We start from the raw sequence: 19,323 nt of genomic DNA, 5'->3' as shown, positions 1-19,323 counted from the left end.
CGTATATAAACACGAACCACAGATACAGCTTGGAATTTTTGTCGTGCAAATGGGAGTTCTTCTTAGCAATGTATATTGCGAATTATCCAAAGGTGAATGCAATATAGAGCGATAGTCTGCCCCCCGTGGTATTAATCCAACCGACTGCTTGCTCTGCTAACGTGCAGTGCAGTCATCCGTGCCGCTAGGAGGCGCTCGCGCCTCGCTCACGTTTTGTTTTGCTCTCAGAAGAAGAAGCCCGTTGGGGTCGCATGCTATGGAGTTAATAACCTCATTTGATTTTTAAAACATATGTTTTCGGTTGATTCACTTATGAATATATGAGGTGAGGTGTCTTTATTTTGATTCAGGCGACCGTCAAGCTAACAAACATTTATCTTGTTCAGTTGCTCTCGAGTTAACACGATGGTCCCCATCAGTGTTAGCAAACATCGAGGTAAACATTCATTAGTAGCATCGTGGTTCATTCATTTAGCCATTGATGTAGGTAACTACTACTTTTTTTTTTTATCACAACCGCATACTGCATTTTGTTAAACTAACAAATTATTCCCAGCATGTCCGGCGTTAATGTTAAAGCTGGGTGGAAACTCAGTTTGAACAAAATGTAAAACTTATGTAATGAAGTCAAGAAGAAGCATTGGTTTAACTAAAGCACCAATAGATAAGTTGACACAATCACTTAGTATATTATCTAATGAGAACATGGTAACTAGAACCTCAACACTATTACAAATATACAGTATATGCATCTAGTCCCGAGCTAGTTTAGTATCTCAGTTTGGGTTATAACCTGAGTATTTCCGGGAAGTATCGTGTCCCAACGCTGATGTTGCATCTCTGTCTTCCAGCTGTGGTGTGAAGTCCTCCTGAGGCGATGCTGCGTGTGTTGCGCTGTCCTCTGCAGAGGTCTCTCATCGTCTGTCGACAATGGCCGTGTCCCCGCTCCCTGTTCTCCACCCGGCCTCGCTCCCATCAAGGCGAGGACTCCGCCACGGAGACCCGCCTGAACCCGCTCAACATTCAGATGCTGTCGAAGAACCTCCACGAGCAGATCTTCCGAGGGCTGCAACCAGACTACGTAGAGGAGGACGTGGAGCGCAGCATCAGGCACTTGCAGAAACACCAGCTGTGGGGGAAAGAGACGTCGCTGCTGCCCGACGTGGAGCTGAAACTTCCCCAAATGTACGGCGGAAATGTCGACGAGCACTTCCGCGTCTTGGCCCAGAGTCAGAGTCTCCCCTACCTGGAGGCGGCAATCGAGCTGCAGCAGGCCGAGCTCCCTCCCATGCCACGGGAATGGAAGTGGGAGGTCGGCTGGACGCGCTATGGTCCCAACGGGGAGAGTCTCAAGGTGGATTTCCCAGATGAGTCTGCCCTGGTGTTTGATGTGGAGGTGTGCGTAACGGAGGGACGGTGTCCCACGCTGGCTGTCGCTGTGTCTCCCACGAACTGGTGAGGAGGAAGAAGAATTGTGACGATTGTGTAAAGGGGAGAAATACACCTACTGGCATTTACCTATTTATTGGAAGGCAAGATAAGTTGGGCAAATTATGCATTTTCATTGTCCCAATAATGCCACTAAAATTTGAAAGTTTTGAAAATACATGTTTTTATACCTGAACGTTTGGTATGAATGTAAATGAACAGATATATATATATATGTCTTCTTCAATATTTCACTTGCCAGGTATTCCTGGTGCAGTAAGCGTCTCGTTGAAGAGCGATACTCCTGGTCCGATCAGTTGACCCTCGCTGACCTCATACCACTTGAGACACCCATGAACTCTGCCTATCCTCCAAGAGGCCAGTGGAAGAACAGGCTTGTCGTGGGCCATAATGTCAGTTTTGACCGATCTTTCATTAAGGAACAATATTTACTACAGGTAACTACTCAGAGGAGAGGATGGCGATGGGTCTCTTCATCCTTTTCTCTATTTTTTTGAACCCCTGTCGTATGAGTCACGCGAGTAAACATGAATCCAATTAGTGTGTAATTTTTATGACAAAGAAGTTGTATACAATAGAAAATAACCTGAGTTATTTTTTTCCTCAAGAGTTCAAAGATGCGCTTCATGGATACCATGAGCCTTCACATGGCCATCTCAGGACTGACTGGGTTCCAGCGCACTCTGTGGATGGCCAATAGGCTGGGCAAGAGGAGGGGTCTTCAGGAGGTCAAGGAACACATTAAGAAAGCTGGACAGAGAAGGGAGGGTCCAATGGTTTGTCCTTTTTTTCACCATAGTTTTCCTACAACATAAGCTTTGCAGAATGGAAATCAACAAAACTCAATGTGGCTTTTTTTTTGTTGGTGTGCAGATCGGCTCCTGGGACTGGGTGAATATCAGCAGCATTAATAACCTTGCTGATGTCCACGCGCTGTATGTGGGAGGGCCGCCACTGCAGAAGGAGGCCAGGGAGACCTTCGTGAAGGGCAGCATGATGGATGTCAGGAACAACTTTCAGGTCAGAGGTTCACGGCAAATCGTCTGTCAGTAATCATTAAGCCACAGGCATTCATATTTAAATGTCCTCTAAAAAGACTTGCGTTCATTATTTGCCATCGTCATCGTGGCAAAAATAATTTTGCATATGCTGACCTCTACAGGAGTTGATGCAGTACTGCGCCATGGATGTTCAGGCCACCCATCAAGTCTTCACAGAGCAGCTGCCCCTCTTCATGGAGAGGTCAGTACATCCCAACACAAACACAATGCGTGTGTGTGTGTGTGTGTGTGTGTGTGTGTGTGTGTGTGTGTGTGTGTGTGTGTGTGTGTGTGTGTGTGTGTGTGTGTGTGTGCGTGTGTGTAAATTAATCAACCCACAAAGATTAATTTGCTCTCAATGCTGCATGATAATCTTACCTTGTCTGTCTTTTTTTTAATATAAGGTGTCCTCATCCAGTGACGTTTGCGGGGATGCTGGAGATGGGTGTGAGTTACCTTCCCATCAATCAGAACTGGGATCGGTACCTGGAAGATTCTCAGGACATTTACGAAGAGCTCCAGAGGGAGATGAAGAAGTCTCTGATGACTCTCGCGGACGATGCCTGTCAGCTGCTGCAGGATGACCGGTGAGAAGAGCATCAATTCATCATCACCATTTTTTTTTTTATGTTGTCCATAATTGTATAATAAGGTAAAAAAGGGTGATGGACTGATGCATAATGTGTAGTTCTATAAATCCTTGCGATATGTGCTTTAAGTTGCTCTATATAAAACCTCCACTGAACAGCATATGTTTCATATTTTTTTACTTAAGATACAAACAAGACCCCTGGCTTTGGGATCTTGAGTGGGATGTGCAGGAGTTCAAGCTGAAGAAAGTAGCAGTCAGTAAGAAGAAACAGTTGAAAAAAACAGCTGAAACACAAGTTGTCTGTCCTCTTCCAGACTGGGAAGAAGGTAAAAGCTCAAATCCTGGATTATAATTATAAAGCCAGTATTATAACCAAAAGGTGTTGAAAATAACAGATGTAGTGATTTGGTTGACTTCTGACTTATTAGATCCAGGACCACCATCTGAAGAGGAGATGGAAGGCCCCTTCCCCAGCAGGTTGGCCGTAGAGAAGCTGAAGGAAACAGTGAATCGACTTCCTAAGAGAAGGCAACATCTGCCTGGACACCCAGGGTGAGAGCACTCCAAACCCCCGACAGAGCCTTCCAATATTTATCACAATATCATTATCATTATCCCTCTCTATTTCCTACTGACCCATACAAGTCGGTCCGTCTCCCCCCTTTTTACGGTGTCGTCAGGTGGTATCGTAAGCTGTGTGAGAAGATGTCTGAGGAGGACAGCTGGTCACCTGGAGCCAGCCTGATCAGTCTTCAGATGAGACTGACACCTAAGCTGATGGGTCTGACTTGGGACGGTTTCCCCCTGCATCACACAGAGAAACACGGGTGGGGCTACCTGGTGCCTGGACGCAGGGATAACCTTGATTCTCAGGAGGAGAACACTGAGCCTGTGTGCCCACACAGGTAGTTGACACACCATGGGGTGTCTCTCATCAGGGTATAATCATAGATGGGCTGGATATTTCTGCTCAATGTTTAGTCTCTGGTTTAAACAGGGCGAGTAAATTAAAGCCTTGTTGTGTTCCACAGAGCTATTGAGAGTGTCTACAGGGAGCATTGCGAGCAGAACAGCAAAGAGCGGCCTGAATATCCGGACCCTAACCTTTCAGACGACCTCATGTTGACGGACAGCGCAGTGTGGGCAAAGGTGCATACGCTGAGCCATATATGAAATGGCTCAAACAAGGTTAAGGTAGAAGTTAGTGCAGCATTACTTCATGAAGTTTTAGTTAATTTAAGTTTACAGCACACAATGTTGAAATCCACAGAACGCTTGCATTGGCTGGGTCTGGTATCGGTGCAAATTCTAACCACTGCTCAGGAATGGTAGAATAATATGTGTCATGACAGAGATTTGTTTCTTAAACCTCATGTCAAGGCGGAGGAGTTAAGTTCCCTGGAAAGTTTGACGGAGGAAAATGGGGTCAGAATGACAAGAACTTCGGCGAAGACCAAAAACACAGTAAGTGAATCAGTCTTTGTCGTGTACAGGTGCTGTACTGCTGACACCTCTAATACTGAACTGTTTATTTTTTCTACAGCCATTCCTTTTATGGTGTTGATATGAAACTGCTCTGTCTCATCTGACATGCTCTGTATTCATGCTAATTTTTTTTTTTCGTTGTGTGACATACTTTGTATTCTGCATCAACAGCAGCACCAGGATCCAAATCATCTCCCAGATAATAGTGGGTGCCATTATCACCATGGAAACGGGCCCTACAACGACGTAGATATCCCAGGGTGCTGGTTTTTCAAATTACCTCACAAGGTAAAGTGCAGTTTCAGTGTTTACCCAGAGTCTCCTGAACAACGAGCTTTGGCACAATGTCACTCCGACGAGCTACATCCATCATCTCACCTGGATGTCTTTCTTTCAGGACGGAAACCACAACAATGTCGGCAGCCCGTTTTCTAAGGACTTCCTGGCCAAGATGGAGGATGGTACTCTGAGGGCGGGGTGGAGTGGAACCAATGCTACGCGAGCTCTGGAGATCAACAAAATGATGTCCTTCTGGAGGAATGCCCATAAACGTATAAGGTACCTGTCAGCTGTCACCATGAATGTACTCTTGTTTTTTTGGGGGATCACAGATCAGCTTCGTTGATGATGATATTTGTACCCCCCCTAACAGCTCCCAGATGGTGCTGTGGCTGCGAAAAGGAGAGCTTCCTCGTACTGTCTTCAGGTTTGTCTGGCGTATCAAATTTCAAATGTTGATATTGATATGCCATATGGTGGGGGAGGAGGTCATCGTTGTATGTAACAACCTTTCTGTCTCTCACAGGCACAAAGAATTTAATGAGGAGGGCCAGTATGGGGCCATATTACCTCAGGTCATCACCGCTGGAACGGTAACGCGTAGGGCTGTGGAGCCAACGTGGCTGACTGCCAGTAATGCACGGGTGAGAGGCCGAGTCGATCAAGAAAAACTGAACATCACAACACAAGTCTTGAGATTACTGACTCAGCTGGCAGTTTGGACTAAATTGTGTTGAAGGAATATTTATGCGCGGACTGTATTTTGCGTCCACAGCGGGATCGGGTTGGCAGCGAGCTGAAGGCCATGGTGCAGGTTCCACCTGGGTACCACCTGGTCGGAGCAGATGTCGACTCTCAGGAGCTGTGGATTGCTGCTGTGCTCGGAGAGGCTCAATTTGCTGGCATGCACGGTGAGATTTCACCCCTCTCAAATCTTTAGTTCCTAGTTAAATTTAACAAAAAAACCCATATTATTTTTGGTTGTAGAATGCAATCAAGTGGCTACCCATATTGGCGTTTTAGGCCTCGAGTTTAGCCAGCGTCGTTTGGTTTTTAATCCAGAAGTAACCATATTTGGAGGAGTGGGCGAGGTTTGTGCGTGTGCGAGTTTTGAGACTAAACTAACGCCATAGCGATGGGCCTGACTGACAGCGTGTCGCCTGTTCATCCACCTACATCCTCTGGATGGCACCAGCTGTCAATCACACACTCCCCACGTCCCAGTGCATACTGTGCTTCATCATCCCTTTTTCTCTAAATGGGACCATAATTTACAAATTGAACATCATGCTGTATTGGAGAAGATTGAGATTGAGACCATAAACTCCTCAGGAAAATGTTTACTGACGTTATAAATCAATCGAGAAGTAGAGAAGTCATTTTCTCATAGACTTCTATAGAAACAGCCTTATTTTGCAACCATTTGCCATCTGCAGGTCATTCGAGAGAATACAGGTTTAAGGTACTTCTGCATTGGCTTCATTTTCTGGACCCCCGGTGACTGCATCCATTGTTATACGTAGTCTATGAATGTAATACATGTTGTATCTGCCTGAGTTTGAACCAGCAGCATGTGACAATAACTGTGCTGATCTCTTGTCTCTGCGGGGGGGTTCAGGTTGCACAGCATTTGGCTGGATGACCCTTCAGGGAAAGAAGAGCCAGGGCACTGACTTGCACAGCCGCACCGCCGACGCCGTGGGCATCAGCAGAGAGCATGCAAAGGTGTTCAACTATGGTCGCATTTATGGCGCAGGACAGCCGTTCGCCGAGAGGCTACTGATGCAGTTCAACCACCGCCTCAGTCAGACGGAAGCTGCCAGTAAAGCCAAGCAGATGTATGCCTTAACCAAGGGTGTTCGCAGGTAGACTAGACTAATTTAATCTTTTTTTTTTTCAAGTTAATAGTTTTTACTTGGCTAGGTTTTGGTTGTGTGTGGTAATGCTACAAAGTTGAGCTCTTGCATTGTATGTTTTTGTTTGTCAGATATGATCTGTCAGAGGAGGGAGAGTGGCTGGTCAGTGAACTGGGTATAGATGTAGAGAGGGAGGAAAATGGAAGTGTCTCCCTGCAGGAGTTGAGGCGGATCAGCAGACTGGCCTCAAAGTGGTGAGGGAGAAGCCATAACCTCACATAAACACGACTCCTCAGGAGCCACAACATGTTATATCTGCATTTGCTCCGTTCATTGAATTCCCTCCCTATGATCCTCTCACCCCCTCAGCTCCCGGCGGAAGAGGTGGGATATTGTGGGAAACCGTCTGTGGACTGGAGGAACCGAATCGGAAATGTTCAATAAGCTGGAGAATATCGCTCATTCAGCACAGCCAGCCACACCGGTTCTCGGCTGCAGGATAAGCAGAGCACTGGAGCCCAAGGCAGTTAAGAATGAGGTGAGACTAACCAACTTTCATTATCATAAATCTGATAAAAATACTGGTGTTCAAATAGTATGAGCAGTTAATCTAAAGTGCTGTGTGCAAAAAAAAAACCTGGCAACTATATTAATAACAGTATCAGGTCAGGGCTAATAATCCAAAAAGGATCTAAGACGATCGGCATCCCAAACTTTTTACACATGCAGTGAAGTTCAAATTGGGTCCAGAGATGGACGTTCACATTTGAAGAACGCAGCAGGAGATTGCCCAGTTCAGAGGCATTCAAACCAATAGGAAGATTTCCGTAACATTCAGGCAAAGGTGGCTCCAGGGTAGAGCGCCCGCTCACTTAACTTGACACTTCCGGAGATTCTCCTGTATTCTCACACGGACTCACAGGGACATTTTCACATACAAGCCTCTCTGGAAAAGTTCCGGTTGCCATATCTGATTTCTTTTGTTAGTTTATCACCAGCAGAGTGAACTGGGTGGTCCAGAGCTCTGCAGTGGACTACCTACATCTGTTGCTGGTGGCCATGAAGTGGCTCTTTGAGGAGTACCAGATCGACGGGCGCTTCTGTATCAGCATCCACGACGAGGTGCGGTACATCGTCCGCAGTGAGGACCGTTACCGAGCAGCGCTGGCACTTCAGATCACAAACCTTCTCACGAGGTCTGCTCACAGCTTCGTATTTACTCTTCCATGTCAAAATGTCCGCCGCAGAGACTTGACAGCTTTTCTGATTACACGTTTGTCTCGGGCAGGAGTGCGTTCGCCCGCGCGTTAGGCATGCAGGACCTGCCACAGTCGGTCGCTTTCTTCAGTGCGGTCGACATCGACCAGTGTCTGAGGAAGGAGGTCACCATGGACTGCGTGACCCCCTCTAACCCCACAGGTCTGGAACGTAGATACGGTCTACCGCCTGGTGAGTTGTGCACATCATCCTGTCTTTATCTTCATTAATGCTTTTTCTTTGGTATAAGGCATGGTGTGTCCTGTACAGTACAGAAGACAGGAGGGGGAACCATAGATCTTTAAAACCCTGTCGATAAAGTTCGAAGAATTAGCCCATAAACTTGATTAAAATAAATCAAACCCGAGCAGCCATTTTACACTGTCAACAAACGTTCACTTGTGATTTGGCCAGAAAAGCATAAGAAGTCCTAAAGAAAAATCTAATGTTTGATTTCATCATAAACTGTCCACATTTTTATCCCTGATGACTTGCACGGCTTTGCAAAATTCTATACAAGACGCAATTGAAAGATGGATTATAAAACTGAGTAAATGAACAGAATAGGGAATAAAATAGTATTTATTTTTAAAACAAAACAGCACTTGACAAAGTTTCGCAATACGAGTCTCTTCAGGATGCATTTGTGTAATTGAAACCTTAGATATTCTGGTAGTGTAGCCAAGCACTGATGAAACAGGGCCTGTACTGTAGCTTATTCATCCTGATGAAACCAGGCAGGAAGACAAACCTTCCAATAATGTAAAAAATAGAAACGACAGTTTGTTTAGATTACATGTACAAAATACAGATTTCTTCTGAACCAAGTGAACAACAGGATCACAACCATGTTTGTACTTTCCACAGGTGAAGCCTTGGACATCTACCAAATCATTGACATCACTAAAGGCTCTCTTGACAAAGAAAGATAGCACTTTTTTGTATGACACCCGCAACTGTTGTTCAGAACAGCAGCACACGCACACGAGTGCCAAGAGGATGTTGATGCGCAATAACTCCAGCTTTGTGTGGAATTTGAAGATGTGTGTCAGACGGAGGAGCTCCGACAGTGGCGGTCTCACTGTTTCCGTTTCTTTTGTTTGGGTTCTTGAGTCTCCTCCGTGTCCTGTGACTCTGCAGTCTGAGGAAGAAACAGACTATGAAATCTCACCGAGCAGAAGCCTACAATAATGGAAAATATTGAATGCAGAGCTTGGAGCTGCACATTACAGGGTGAGATGGGACTTACCTCCTGGGTGTTGTCCTGCTCCTGCAGGGCTGCGTCAAGAGTAGTGGCAATGATGCGGAAATCTCTCGAGGTGCTCAGCTTCATGTACTGCATCAGATTCACCTGGAAAACAAACATACAGATGCTGGTGAAAAAGCTGTACAAGTGGCAGATTACTGTACTGTACTGTAAACTCATACCTTTGATTTCTTTGAGAGTGTGATGAGATATTTCTCATATTGTTCAATGCTAAAGATCAAGTCAGGGATGGTCTTTGTCTCTCGCAGAAGTTTTGTCTACCAAGATAAAATAAAAAGGTCTGCACATGTAAATGTGTTGTTGTTATGATCAGTAATCATTTCAGTTACCAAATTATAGGAGATATTTGTTCTTACAGAAGCAGCAACGTTCGCTTCAATCCTTTTCTTTTTCTTCTTGTCATCTGCACCTCCACCGCTAAATTCACCGCCCTGATGGGGAAAACAAGTTGCAAGTGTCATATCCATGACTGGAAAAAACTTGACCAGAACAGTGATATTTGACTGACTTGAGCTCTACCTGTGCGTATGTAATGAAAGAGTAGCACTGTGGCGTGAGGTGCGAGCCGGACAGTTTCACCTGCACAGATCGGCACGGGAAACATTAGATTAGCATGATGTCAGAGACACTAGAAGATTCAAACCATGAAACGATAACCCCCAGGACTCACCAGCTTCTCAACGCGTGACGGCAGCACACCGTGCTGGGTGGCACACACTTGGATGTACTACAACATCACACAAGAGACAAGGTTAATGTCACATTCAAATAAACCGCACAAACGATTCACACCAAGATCACAGAGCGGACTCATACTCACGTATTTGACAAGGGTGGTGAGGATGGTGTATGTGCGACGGAGTTCTCTCAGCAGCGTGATGGTGCAGGTGCCAGAGAGCAGGGCCGTCTGGACCAGCTCGTTCAACGCAGTCAAAAGGGTCCCGAGCTGTAGCGTCACCGCTTTCTCTATTGGATCCTGCTGGCCTGCAGTCTGGGTACCTTCGCCTTCGCATTGGGAACACATTAGATTATAGTAATATCTAACTGACAATTAATCCAAGTGAGCATCAGTGTAAAATTTTTCTCACCAGAGACAGATTTGACACAGGCTGTCTGAATTTTCCTTCTGGCGATCAGCCATTCCACTTCATCCAGAACTCTGTCGACCAGAGACAGGACCAGCAGCTGGGGGGAAACATTAAAACGATGAGGCTGACTGTGGGCACACCACCCTGAAATGACTCTGAGTCACGTGTCCATGAAAATCAGAAGTGTGACCAGTCAGACACCCAACACTCACCGCTGCTGTTGTAGCCGTCTTCATGTTGACAATGGCAAAATGAGTCTGTTTTTCTACCTCCACGTCCTGATCACAGAGAAAAGAGAATGCATAGAAGTTACAAAAAGTTGTCTGAATTGCAAGATTACTATCATTAATTTACAATCAAACATGTTATTATTGTAAAATAAAGACCAAATGATTACTGCTAAGAGTATTAGTTGTGTTGATTTTAGAAAACAAAGAAATTCAACCATGTATAAGCATTGTAAAGGCTTTTTGCAAGATGCAAAACAATACAATTGCTAATAAAATCGTTAGGTACAACTGCAAGAAATTAAAGAAATCACTGCTCCAACATGATCAATCTCATTAACCCACTGTACTGTGAGAATATAGCATCATATAAGACTATGACCAAAGGTTGAATTTGATGGTCAAACAATGACATTGGTAATAAATGGCCGGTATCGTCACATGGATTGTGTGTACCTGATCGATATCACCCAGCTGACTGTGGATGTCTTGGCACAGCTCCAGCAACAGGCTCACGGGACTCTTGTAGAGAACATGTAGATTGAAGAGAAGAGAGAGCAGCCCCTTGGAAAAAGCAGGATCCTCTAAAAAGAAAAATGAACTACCTCAAAACAAACCTCCCTGTACAAATAAGTACAATCAAAAACGTTCAAGTGTTACTCACCAAAACTGGTCTCCTTGCAGATTTTCACGGTCCATGTGATCATCTGAACAAACTGTGGATGTACACGCGTGTCAGTGGAATGAGAGCTACAGAAGATGTTCCATGAGGAGCATGTGAGAGAGTTCACCGACCTGTTGGGAGGAGGGTTTCAGCTGGTGGGAAAGCACGCTCAAGATGCTGACCAGCAGCTGAGCCTCTTTGCTGTTAAATTCTTCCTCTCCTCCACTTAACTGAGTGAACAGCGCTCTCTGTTGATGGGGTAAAGGAAGCACTCAGATAGGGTGCAATTATCCAATGTTCATTTAAAACAACTGTCTTGAGAAAGTCAATGTATCAAAGCAGGAAAATCTGAGGCAAATAAACATTTTAAAAATAGATTGATTAACTGGACAAAGGACAAAGGACAAACGCACCTGAAATTGTCGGATGTAAAAAAAGTTCATCTCCGGATCTGGCTCCGGATAGTCTTCTGCAATGTCTGAAAGAAACACAGAGTGTGATCAATTCCTGCATAGTATTCAGGTGTAAAAAAATAAATAAAAATCCTCCACATTTACAATTTGAGAACTGACCCATGTTGGTGAGGAGCTGGGCCATCTTGTGTGGATAGCGCTGCTGGCAGGTTGTGAAGATCCTGAGCAAACCTTCCAGACACAGCTGAGACAGGCTGGAGCGCTTCCTCTCCTTCCCTGCCTCCTCCACCACACTGGGGATGTTGGTGTAACGCCACATGAGCACGCTGGGAGGACATTTGGATGGATCGTTAGTGCAACAATACACAAAACGAAAACAAGGAACACAACCCATCTAAATGCTGTTATTTGGGCCAAAGGATTCCGACCTCGTCATGTCACAGAGGAAGCCGAAAGTCCTGTCTGTGTTCTGTCCATCTGGGCCGTCTGTGTGACCGGTTTCCTCCAACTGCTGGATCTTCTGCACTGCTACACTCAAGGCATAACGCACAAATTCTCCACTTGAGCGCAGCACAGAGAGAGCCTCCTCTCTGCTCTGAGTGCTGTCTCTGAAAGAAAATCAATGTTTGTCACATTTGTCATAATTAACTCACAATTATTTTGAATGTTTTGGTTTTATCAGTACTACTCTAGATTCAATGCACATATACTGCACTATTTTGGAAAGTTGTCACATAGTATTTCTAACTTTTTAGCATGTAACTTGCAGAAATCATTGCAGAGATTTACCTGAAGAGCACACTGAGGAGAGTCGATACGAATCCCAAAGAGAGTAAACTGCGGGGCGTCTTGTGGGAGGGAACTCGACCCTTTCCAGATTTCTCCTTCAAGATGTCAGACAGCTTGTGGTAGCGGTTAAACAGCTGCATGAGCTCCTCAAAGTGGCTTTTACTGTGACACAAAAAGGTAAGTACATTATCAAAAAATGTCCTGAATTAGGCTACACAATTATCCTTGCAAAGGAGAGTGGTAGGTTGTTACCTGTAGTTGGCTTTGATGAAGTTATACTCCATAAGGACCTCATACACTCCCATCACCAGAACTGCATAGATGTTGTTCTTCACCCCAACACTAGACCCCATGGAGAACTCTGCGGACTTGTCCTGATCAACACACACGACAGTATGCAAGTGAGGAACACTAGAAAAAGAACAACTGATTCAAAGAGAGAAAACGTTCATTATTTAATTCCTAAGAGACAGGCAGAGGACACATGCTCATCTGCGTCCTTCTTTCACAACTCATGAGGATTCCTGTATTTTCTTCAGCAAGACGACTCATTTCATCAAAACTACAACCTTGTGTTGGTCACGGAAACACATTAAGGAAGACGATCTGCATGAGATGTTACTCATGGTGACGTCGGTAGCGTTGGGAGAATCTCAACGTCACTGACTGTCCACGTCAGAAAGGAAGCAAGCAAAAATTTGCGGGTTGTGTTTACTCGTGCGAGTCAACACAAAGGATCCGAACGCATCATTACACACCAGCTCAAAGTCCTCCAGTTCACACTTGATCATGCGTCTTGTCATGCTCTCCAGGATTGTCTGTAGCTCCGACTGGTATCCTTCCTCCTCTTCCTCATCCTCGTCATCGCTGTCGTCAGCGTTGGGGTTGGCCGACCGCCGCATGTTCTGCAGCCACAGCAGGCAATGTACAGTGCAGCTCACCAGATGGGCCTGAGATGGAACAAACACTATTTATAGCAGACATTTACATCGTGACGCAGGGAAGTCGCAAGAATGGCACAGTGCAGTTCAAGAGTACCAGAGGCTCCTGGAGGTAAACTTGGTCTCCGTGAGCTGTGATGCACGGCTCCAGCTTCACCGGGGGCAGGAGGTCTTGTTCAGACTCGTAGTACCGCCGCAGCTAAGGACACAAAGACATGAAATACGAGACTCATCATAAAGATAAAATGACAAACAGGCCATTAAATCTCAATTTGCACTTAATAGACACGTACCTGTGAGAAAAGGGTCTGCATGATGGAGCTTGCGAGCTGGGAGTTGCGACGGAGAACATCATAGAATCCCTGAAACACGTAAGAATTTGCCCTCTCAGTATACTAAATGTCTCTTCACCCCTTAAATGATATTAAGAATAATAGCTTCATAAAGATTCACATAAAACTAACTAAGCCCTGACTGATTTAAGTGTTTCTTTTAGAATCTTGTTTGCAAATGTGAGAGACATGCATATGTAAACTGATTTACTGCTTTGCTTATCGTGACAATCCCAACATATGGCAAAATTGAAAATAAACATACTATGGAATAGAATAGAGAATATAGAAAAGTGATCTCTAACCTCATAAAGCATTAGCCGTACATCCGCCTGCTGGCCCAGGCAGCGACGCAGGCTGCTGAGGATCTCCAGACAGAACGCTTCATTGGCAGCAGAGTTGTAACGGGAATGAACGTCCACTTGGACCTATTCAAGGATTCAGACAGACCATGTTTAAAAATGCACACGTTTTCACAGCTGTTTTCCTGCATCTATTGTTCCACACTCACACATGTGAAGGCCACATGCTTAATCCAACTGTACCTGGCTGGAGGAGACGGTCTGGCTACACTGGCTCGACGCCAAGCTGCCCAACACCTTGAAGTTCTTCAGCAGCAACAAGAAACCAGTGACGGCAGACTTCCTGCCATCCAGCTGGCTAGTAGTGAGTCATTGACAGTGGAAAAAAGTGTCAGAAAATGATCTTCAGGTGATTCAAATATGAAAAACTGTTTGTACCGATAAATCTCCTCTGATAAAGAACATAATAGTACACACCTGGAAAACATGGCCTTGCGGAGAACTAGAATCAAAGCATCTTTCAAGGACATGCTGACCTTGAGCAAGGGCTGGAAATTTAACAGAAAAAAAAAATTATTGGATAAAGGAACAGAAACTTGTGTAAAAAATAAACAATGTTTTTATATGTGTGTTTTACCTGGACAGCTTTTAGTAGACCCTGAACAGTGGCTAAGGGCAGGTATGACAAGTGGTCGAATGTCTCTGTCACCTTGGAAGACGACTCCAGGAGGATCATGGGGGCAGAGATGACGATGTCAGAGAAGAGGTCTGATGATATAGAAACAACAACAAATATAGTCACTAACGGGAAAGATTCAGACACTGGTGTGCATCTGAAATCTGGGACCAAATCCTGAAGGTTGTATTACCTAAGTAATGGCTGACAGGGGAGGCGGTCTTTGTGACCAGTCGACTTAGGACCTGCTCCAATATCTCGCCTCTGATAGGCTCGTGCATCTGTCGTAGAAGAACACACATCCTCCAGTGAGAAGAATATACACATGTAGTCAATGTCTGTCATTTACACTGTGATGATTCAATCCAATAAAAAAACGAAAAAATTGTTACCTTAAAGCCCTGGAGAAGCACCTGACCTCCCAGCTTACATGCCTGCTGAGTCGGGGTCCTGGCCACGGTAGTGGACTTCTCTGTAGTCTTGCCAAATGGTCCAGGTTTGGGTCCAAACGTGTCCATGAGGCAGAAGCCCAGCTGCACCAGCCCCTGGGTCACATGATCCCACCCAAACACACTGCACAGGTGGAAGAGAAGCACCCATATGGAAAAAATAGACAAAAATGTTTGTGAAGATGTGAGAACACAAATTAATTATTTTTAATGTGAAGGATATGTGAATTTTAATTGTGGGGAAAAAAAGATTTTCCATTTTCCATGTCACTATTCATTCACTAATATATAGTTTTGGGGTTTTTTTTTAAAGTTTGAAAAAGATTTATTAATGTTGTGACCTGTTCTTGACAGTGTCCTTTATCATGTGAGCCACACTGCAGTGCACGGGCAGGACGTCCTGCAGGAATTTGGACCCCTGCTGCAGCTGCTCATCCTTGAAGCTCTTGATGATTGCCCCCTTCAAAAGGTCAAACACCTACGCAAACCAGGGGAAGGAGAAAGAAATATGAGCGAACAGACGAGAGAAAAGGAAATATGACTCAAATGAGTACAGGAAAAATAATGAAAAGACTTCTCACCTGCTCTTCATATCGCTGGATACGTGCCACTGAGAGCAACAGGGCAACACTGAACGGACACAGGTCGCCATATGACGTCTGCAAGGATGCAATTTAAGATTTATGGCATACTCCCCAGAACACATTAGTTCCGAAATTGTAAACTAATCCCAGGCAGGAAAATCATAAATTACCTTATAGCTTTTAAGGAATTCTCTCCCGAGTTCATGGTCCAGTCGTAACGCAAAGACGATGTGGAGGATAGCAGTGCCCTCCACGTGCCTTAACTGGTCCTGTGGAATGGACTGGACCTCTAGATCCATGCTCCTGAGGAAAATAAAATGTGAAAAATAACCATCTGTAAATGGAAAGTATAAATACGGTATTGTGCAGTGTATGAGTCACTCACTCTCCATGTTTCTGCTCTTCTTGCTGGCGAACATCTTGCTCCTTAAAATAAGCAATGATTCCATCCAGGATCTGTTTCTTACAACCCTAACAGATAACACAGGGCAGATGTTTAGAAATTTAAAACGGAAGACATTACTACCTTTTGCTGAAAGGGAACATGTTGGAACACACACACAAACATACACACCCACCTTTGCTGCCAGAAGCAGCAGCTGGTAAACCAGCGGTGGAATCTCCTGCAGATCCAGTTTGGTGAACATCCGCAGTACTTTCTCCACCAGGAATAGCAGCTCATCTGATGACAGGGGCACGTCCCTAGAATGAGAAAGACAAATTAAACAACTGCTGACTATGTTGCATTGTATGTCCAGAGGAGGCACATGATACAAATAATAGCACTTGTAAAATTGTGATATCATCGTGAAAGCCATTTATAAATTTAAGAAAAGAAAATGGTACGGCAAAAAAAAATTCTGAGCGAAAAGGAACAGTGTCTGACACTTTGAAAAACTGATAGTCATCAGTGTTACCTGAACATGGTCGTCAGGTGAATAACACACTGCGGGTCCCATCTGCATGAAAAAAAGAAAAGGTTTTAGTTTAAAAGGAGTTAGTCAAGAAAGTCAAGAACTCCCAAAAAACTTACTGACATTTGCACACGTACCTGCTTGAGCAGAGGCTGTTGATCAGCTGCTTCTTGTATTCCTCACCAGTGAGTTCTCCTAAAATGAGGCAACCACGAGGGACAGAGATTCATTGTCTTTTAAAATGTCCATCATGTAGATAAAACCCCTGGAGAGAAGATGTTGATATAAATGTATAATATTAATTTAACAAAGTTAATGAGGCAAAATTTGCCCTTACCTTTGCCATAGGACAATGCTTCACAGGCTGCAAGGGCAGTGAGCACTGTAGGAAATAGCTCCAGGGATTTCCCACTGCCCATTTTTCCCACCTTAATGGCATCAACAAAAAGGGACGCCAGTTGTGCAAGAGACGGTCCAGACAGTGTATGAGTCTGTGTAACATTTAAAAAGGTCAAACTGGAATTAGAAGAAAATATTTCAGGAAAGTCTGTGACATACAGTACAGGACATAGAGCAGTGGCAAAGAAAGAGGAAAATCAGGAGACAATATTAAGAGATGCACTATATTCAAAACAATTCTATTATTTTGGGATTTAAAAAAGGAATGGAAGCTGACACTTGATCCAAAAGTAGTAACTAGGTCCTTCTACAGATGTTTGAGCATTATTTGTATGTATTGCATCAACCCATGTCTTGTAATAACTTAAGGAGAGCTCAAAACCTTGTTTAGAACAGATGGGTTGCCAGATAATTTCCCTGCAAAAAGCCCAAACATGTTGAGACCTGTTCATCCTGGCGAAATCTACTTGATGACATGTTGCTGCCGTTTGACTGAGAAACCATTTTTATCATTATAAACAGAAGCCACTTGGACTGGACTCCTGTATAAATGGATACTCGACCCTGTATCATAATCAGGCTTTTTCTTCCTTTTTTCTACCTCAAGCATCAGCAGTCCAATGATGTCGGCCGCCACCTCAGTCTGAAGGTCCCCGGACTCACACAGGGGGATGCAGTGTTGGTAGACCAGAAGTCTGCGGTTTGATCCTTCAGTGGAGCCGGGGGGAGAGCCTGAGTGCAGAGCATGTGATGTGGTGATGTGGGTCCCTTTTTGTGTGTGTTATTTTTTGCATTTATTTTTGGCAGACGGTGTAAACTGTGTGACGGTGCGACTGGAAGGAAGCGGAGAGATGGGATGGGGCGCAGTAATGGGAGCAAAGGGCCCAGACGGGATTCGAACCCAGGGCGTGACTTGAAATATGGTTACAGGCTAAGGTGAGCTACCGGTGCGTCCCCTGGTTCGGGGAGTTTTAATGCAACTGCCATGAGAGGCAATTAAAACGTTTATATATTAAACATTACGATTTTTACAAATGCTCCTGAGGGTTAAGGAGAAGAGTGACAATAAATCTGTCTGCACCTAGAAAATGTACACTTACCTGCAAATATGCCTTTGATTATGGCACCGACCATCTTTCCCTTTAATGCGCTGCTGGTAATCACAGTGATCAACTGGAAAGCAGAGGGCAGGGGTTTCGTGTTTCCAATGGGACACAGATATATATTTTTAAATGAGATTCAGACCAATGACATTGACCATAATTACCTGGTCACTTTTGAGGGAGGACAGGTACTTCTCAAGCTCGGCGGTACTGTCTCCATCTGACAGCAGGACGATTTTATCAATCACAGCCCTCATGATCGACCTACAAACGGACACGAGTACAGTAAACGCAGAGACGGAAAGAAATCACCGTTTGTTGTCAACCTCAGCAAAGCGTGTTATTGTAGATCCGCGATACAATATTCAAGGGAGGGCACGAATGACACGTTTACCTCTTCTTGCTGGTGGTTGTCTGACACTTGAATATTGGACCAACAAATAAATCTAGTGAACTAATCCATTATAGGCAAAACCGAGCCTCCGTTTGGTAGCGCTTTCATAATATCTGATGAATTCCCGCCAGCGGAAAACTTCCGGGTTTGCTTCGCGGTTGCCACATTGGACTCAAAGTATCCCACAATCTCAGTATTTAATCGCTCCCCGTTACATTTCATTCTACAATAATAAAAACACGTACAGCACAATGACACGACAAATGTTCTTGAATAACTTGAAATGGTTTAGAAAACTCTGTGACAGTATGCGCGTTAGGTGGTATAGTGGAAAAGCAGATCTGTTAACCCCACTTGCTACGTCTACTGGTGTAGTTGTTTGCTGGGTTGCCATGTTTGCTGAACGCCTATGACGGCAAGGGATACAAGGATTTTCGCCAGGGGCGCCAGGGGGCGCCACCTCCTTATTTTAGTCCAGTTTCCACTGGTGGAAGAAGTACTCAGAACTGTAATTAGGGTCAAAGTAGCAACACCATAATCTAGAAATACTCTGTTAGAAGTAAAAATCCTGCATTCAAGTAGCATCAAAATATTCACCAAGTACTGTACTATACTCGTTATGGTCCATTTCAGAGGTAAGTATATTATGTTTTTGAATTGTTATTAGCGATGCATTAATGTGTATTGTATCACTTTATAGTGTATTTATATGAACAATCTGAATCTGCTACTCAAGCTGTAAACGACATTGTGTGCGCCAAGTTACATTTCCACGTTACATTTAAATAAGTGCAGTTAATAAGCAGCGACCAAGCTACACCGT

The 19,323-nt window shown here is 44.5% G+C and overlaps 2 protein-coding genes across 5 annotated transcripts; one reads left to right on the top strand and one right to left on the bottom strand.

Annotated features, from left to right (window-relative positions):
- Positions 1 to 194: 194 nt before the first annotated feature.
- polg (polymerase (DNA directed), gamma) lies at positions 195 to 9,518 on the top strand. 3 transcript variants are annotated; one of them, XM_035643576.2, is made up of 23 exons: positions 195 to 325; positions 852 to 1,455; positions 1,691 to 1,886; positions 2,058 to 2,225; positions 2,323 to 2,469; positions 2,612 to 2,691; positions 2,894 to 3,076; positions 3,265 to 3,407; positions 3,510 to 3,633; positions 3,762 to 3,986; positions 4,113 to 4,230; positions 4,462 to 4,545; positions 4,738 to 4,854; positions 4,964 to 5,124; positions 5,219 to 5,272; positions 5,372 to 5,489; positions 5,621 to 5,756; positions 6,464 to 6,710; positions 6,833 to 6,955; positions 7,071 to 7,239; positions 7,689 to 7,897; positions 7,990 to 8,150; positions 8,826 to 9,518. In XM_035643576.2, the coding sequence occupies exons 2-23, from the start codon at positions 878 to 880 to the stop codon at positions 8,888 to 8,890; spliced, it is 3,606 nt and encodes a 1,201-aa protein (XP_035499469.1). In that variant the 5' UTR covers positions 195 to 325; positions 852 to 877; the 3' UTR covers positions 8,891 to 9,518. The 3 variants fall into 3 exon arrangements, with proteins under 3 accessions (XP_035499469.1, XP_047189256.1, XP_035499470.1); XM_047333300.1 differs by having other exon boundaries at positions 282 to 436; positions 4,741 to 4,854; XM_035643577.2 differs by having other exon boundaries at positions 283 to 436.
- Positions 8,523 to 18,659, bottom strand: fanci (FA complementation group I). Of its 2 annotated transcripts, XM_035643575.2 has the most exons (38): positions 18,501 to 18,659; positions 18,271 to 18,370; positions 18,104 to 18,176; positions 17,605 to 17,735; positions 16,942 to 17,095; positions 16,742 to 16,799; positions 16,608 to 16,649; positions 16,269 to 16,392; positions 16,076 to 16,161; positions 15,861 to 15,993; positions 15,688 to 15,765; positions 15,448 to 15,584; positions 15,050 to 15,230; positions 14,851 to 14,938; positions 14,619 to 14,749; positions 14,459 to 14,529; positions 14,225 to 14,339; positions 13,985 to 14,107; positions 13,641 to 13,709; positions 13,445 to 13,546; positions 13,165 to 13,356; positions 12,659 to 12,780; positions 12,407 to 12,568; positions 12,046 to 12,225; positions 11,777 to 11,943; positions 11,618 to 11,682; positions 11,336 to 11,452; positions 11,205 to 11,256; positions 10,997 to 11,124; positions 10,526 to 10,591; positions 10,314 to 10,410; positions 10,046 to 10,230; positions 9,896 to 9,952; positions 9,745 to 9,804; positions 9,582 to 9,656; positions 9,387 to 9,482; positions 9,208 to 9,309; positions 8,523 to 9,099 (listed from the first exon to the last, which is right to left on the bottom strand). In XM_035643575.2, the coding sequence occupies exons 2-38, from the start codon at positions 18,361 to 18,363 to the stop codon at positions 9,037 to 9,039; spliced, it is 3,975 nt and encodes a 1,324-aa protein (XP_035499468.1). In that variant the 5' UTR covers positions 18,364 to 18,370; positions 18,501 to 18,659; the 3' UTR covers positions 8,523 to 9,036. The 2 variants fall into 2 exon arrangements, with proteins under 2 accessions (XP_035499468.1, XP_035499467.1); XM_035643574.2 differs by having other exon boundaries at positions 8,523 to 9,309.
- Between the last annotated feature and the right edge of the window lie 664 nt (positions 18,660 to 19,323).

This window comes from Scophthalmus maximus, chromosome 7, assembly GCF_022379125.1.
Source record: "Scophthalmus maximus strain ysfricsl-2021 chromosome 7, ASM2237912v1, whole genome shotgun sequence".
Classification (NCBI taxonomy): Eukaryota; Metazoa; Chordata; class Actinopteri; order Pleuronectiformes; family Scophthalmidae; genus Scophthalmus; species Scophthalmus maximus.
The sequence above is the reverse complement of the archived record's forward strand: the minus strand, read 5'-3'. Positions and strand labels throughout refer to the sequence as shown.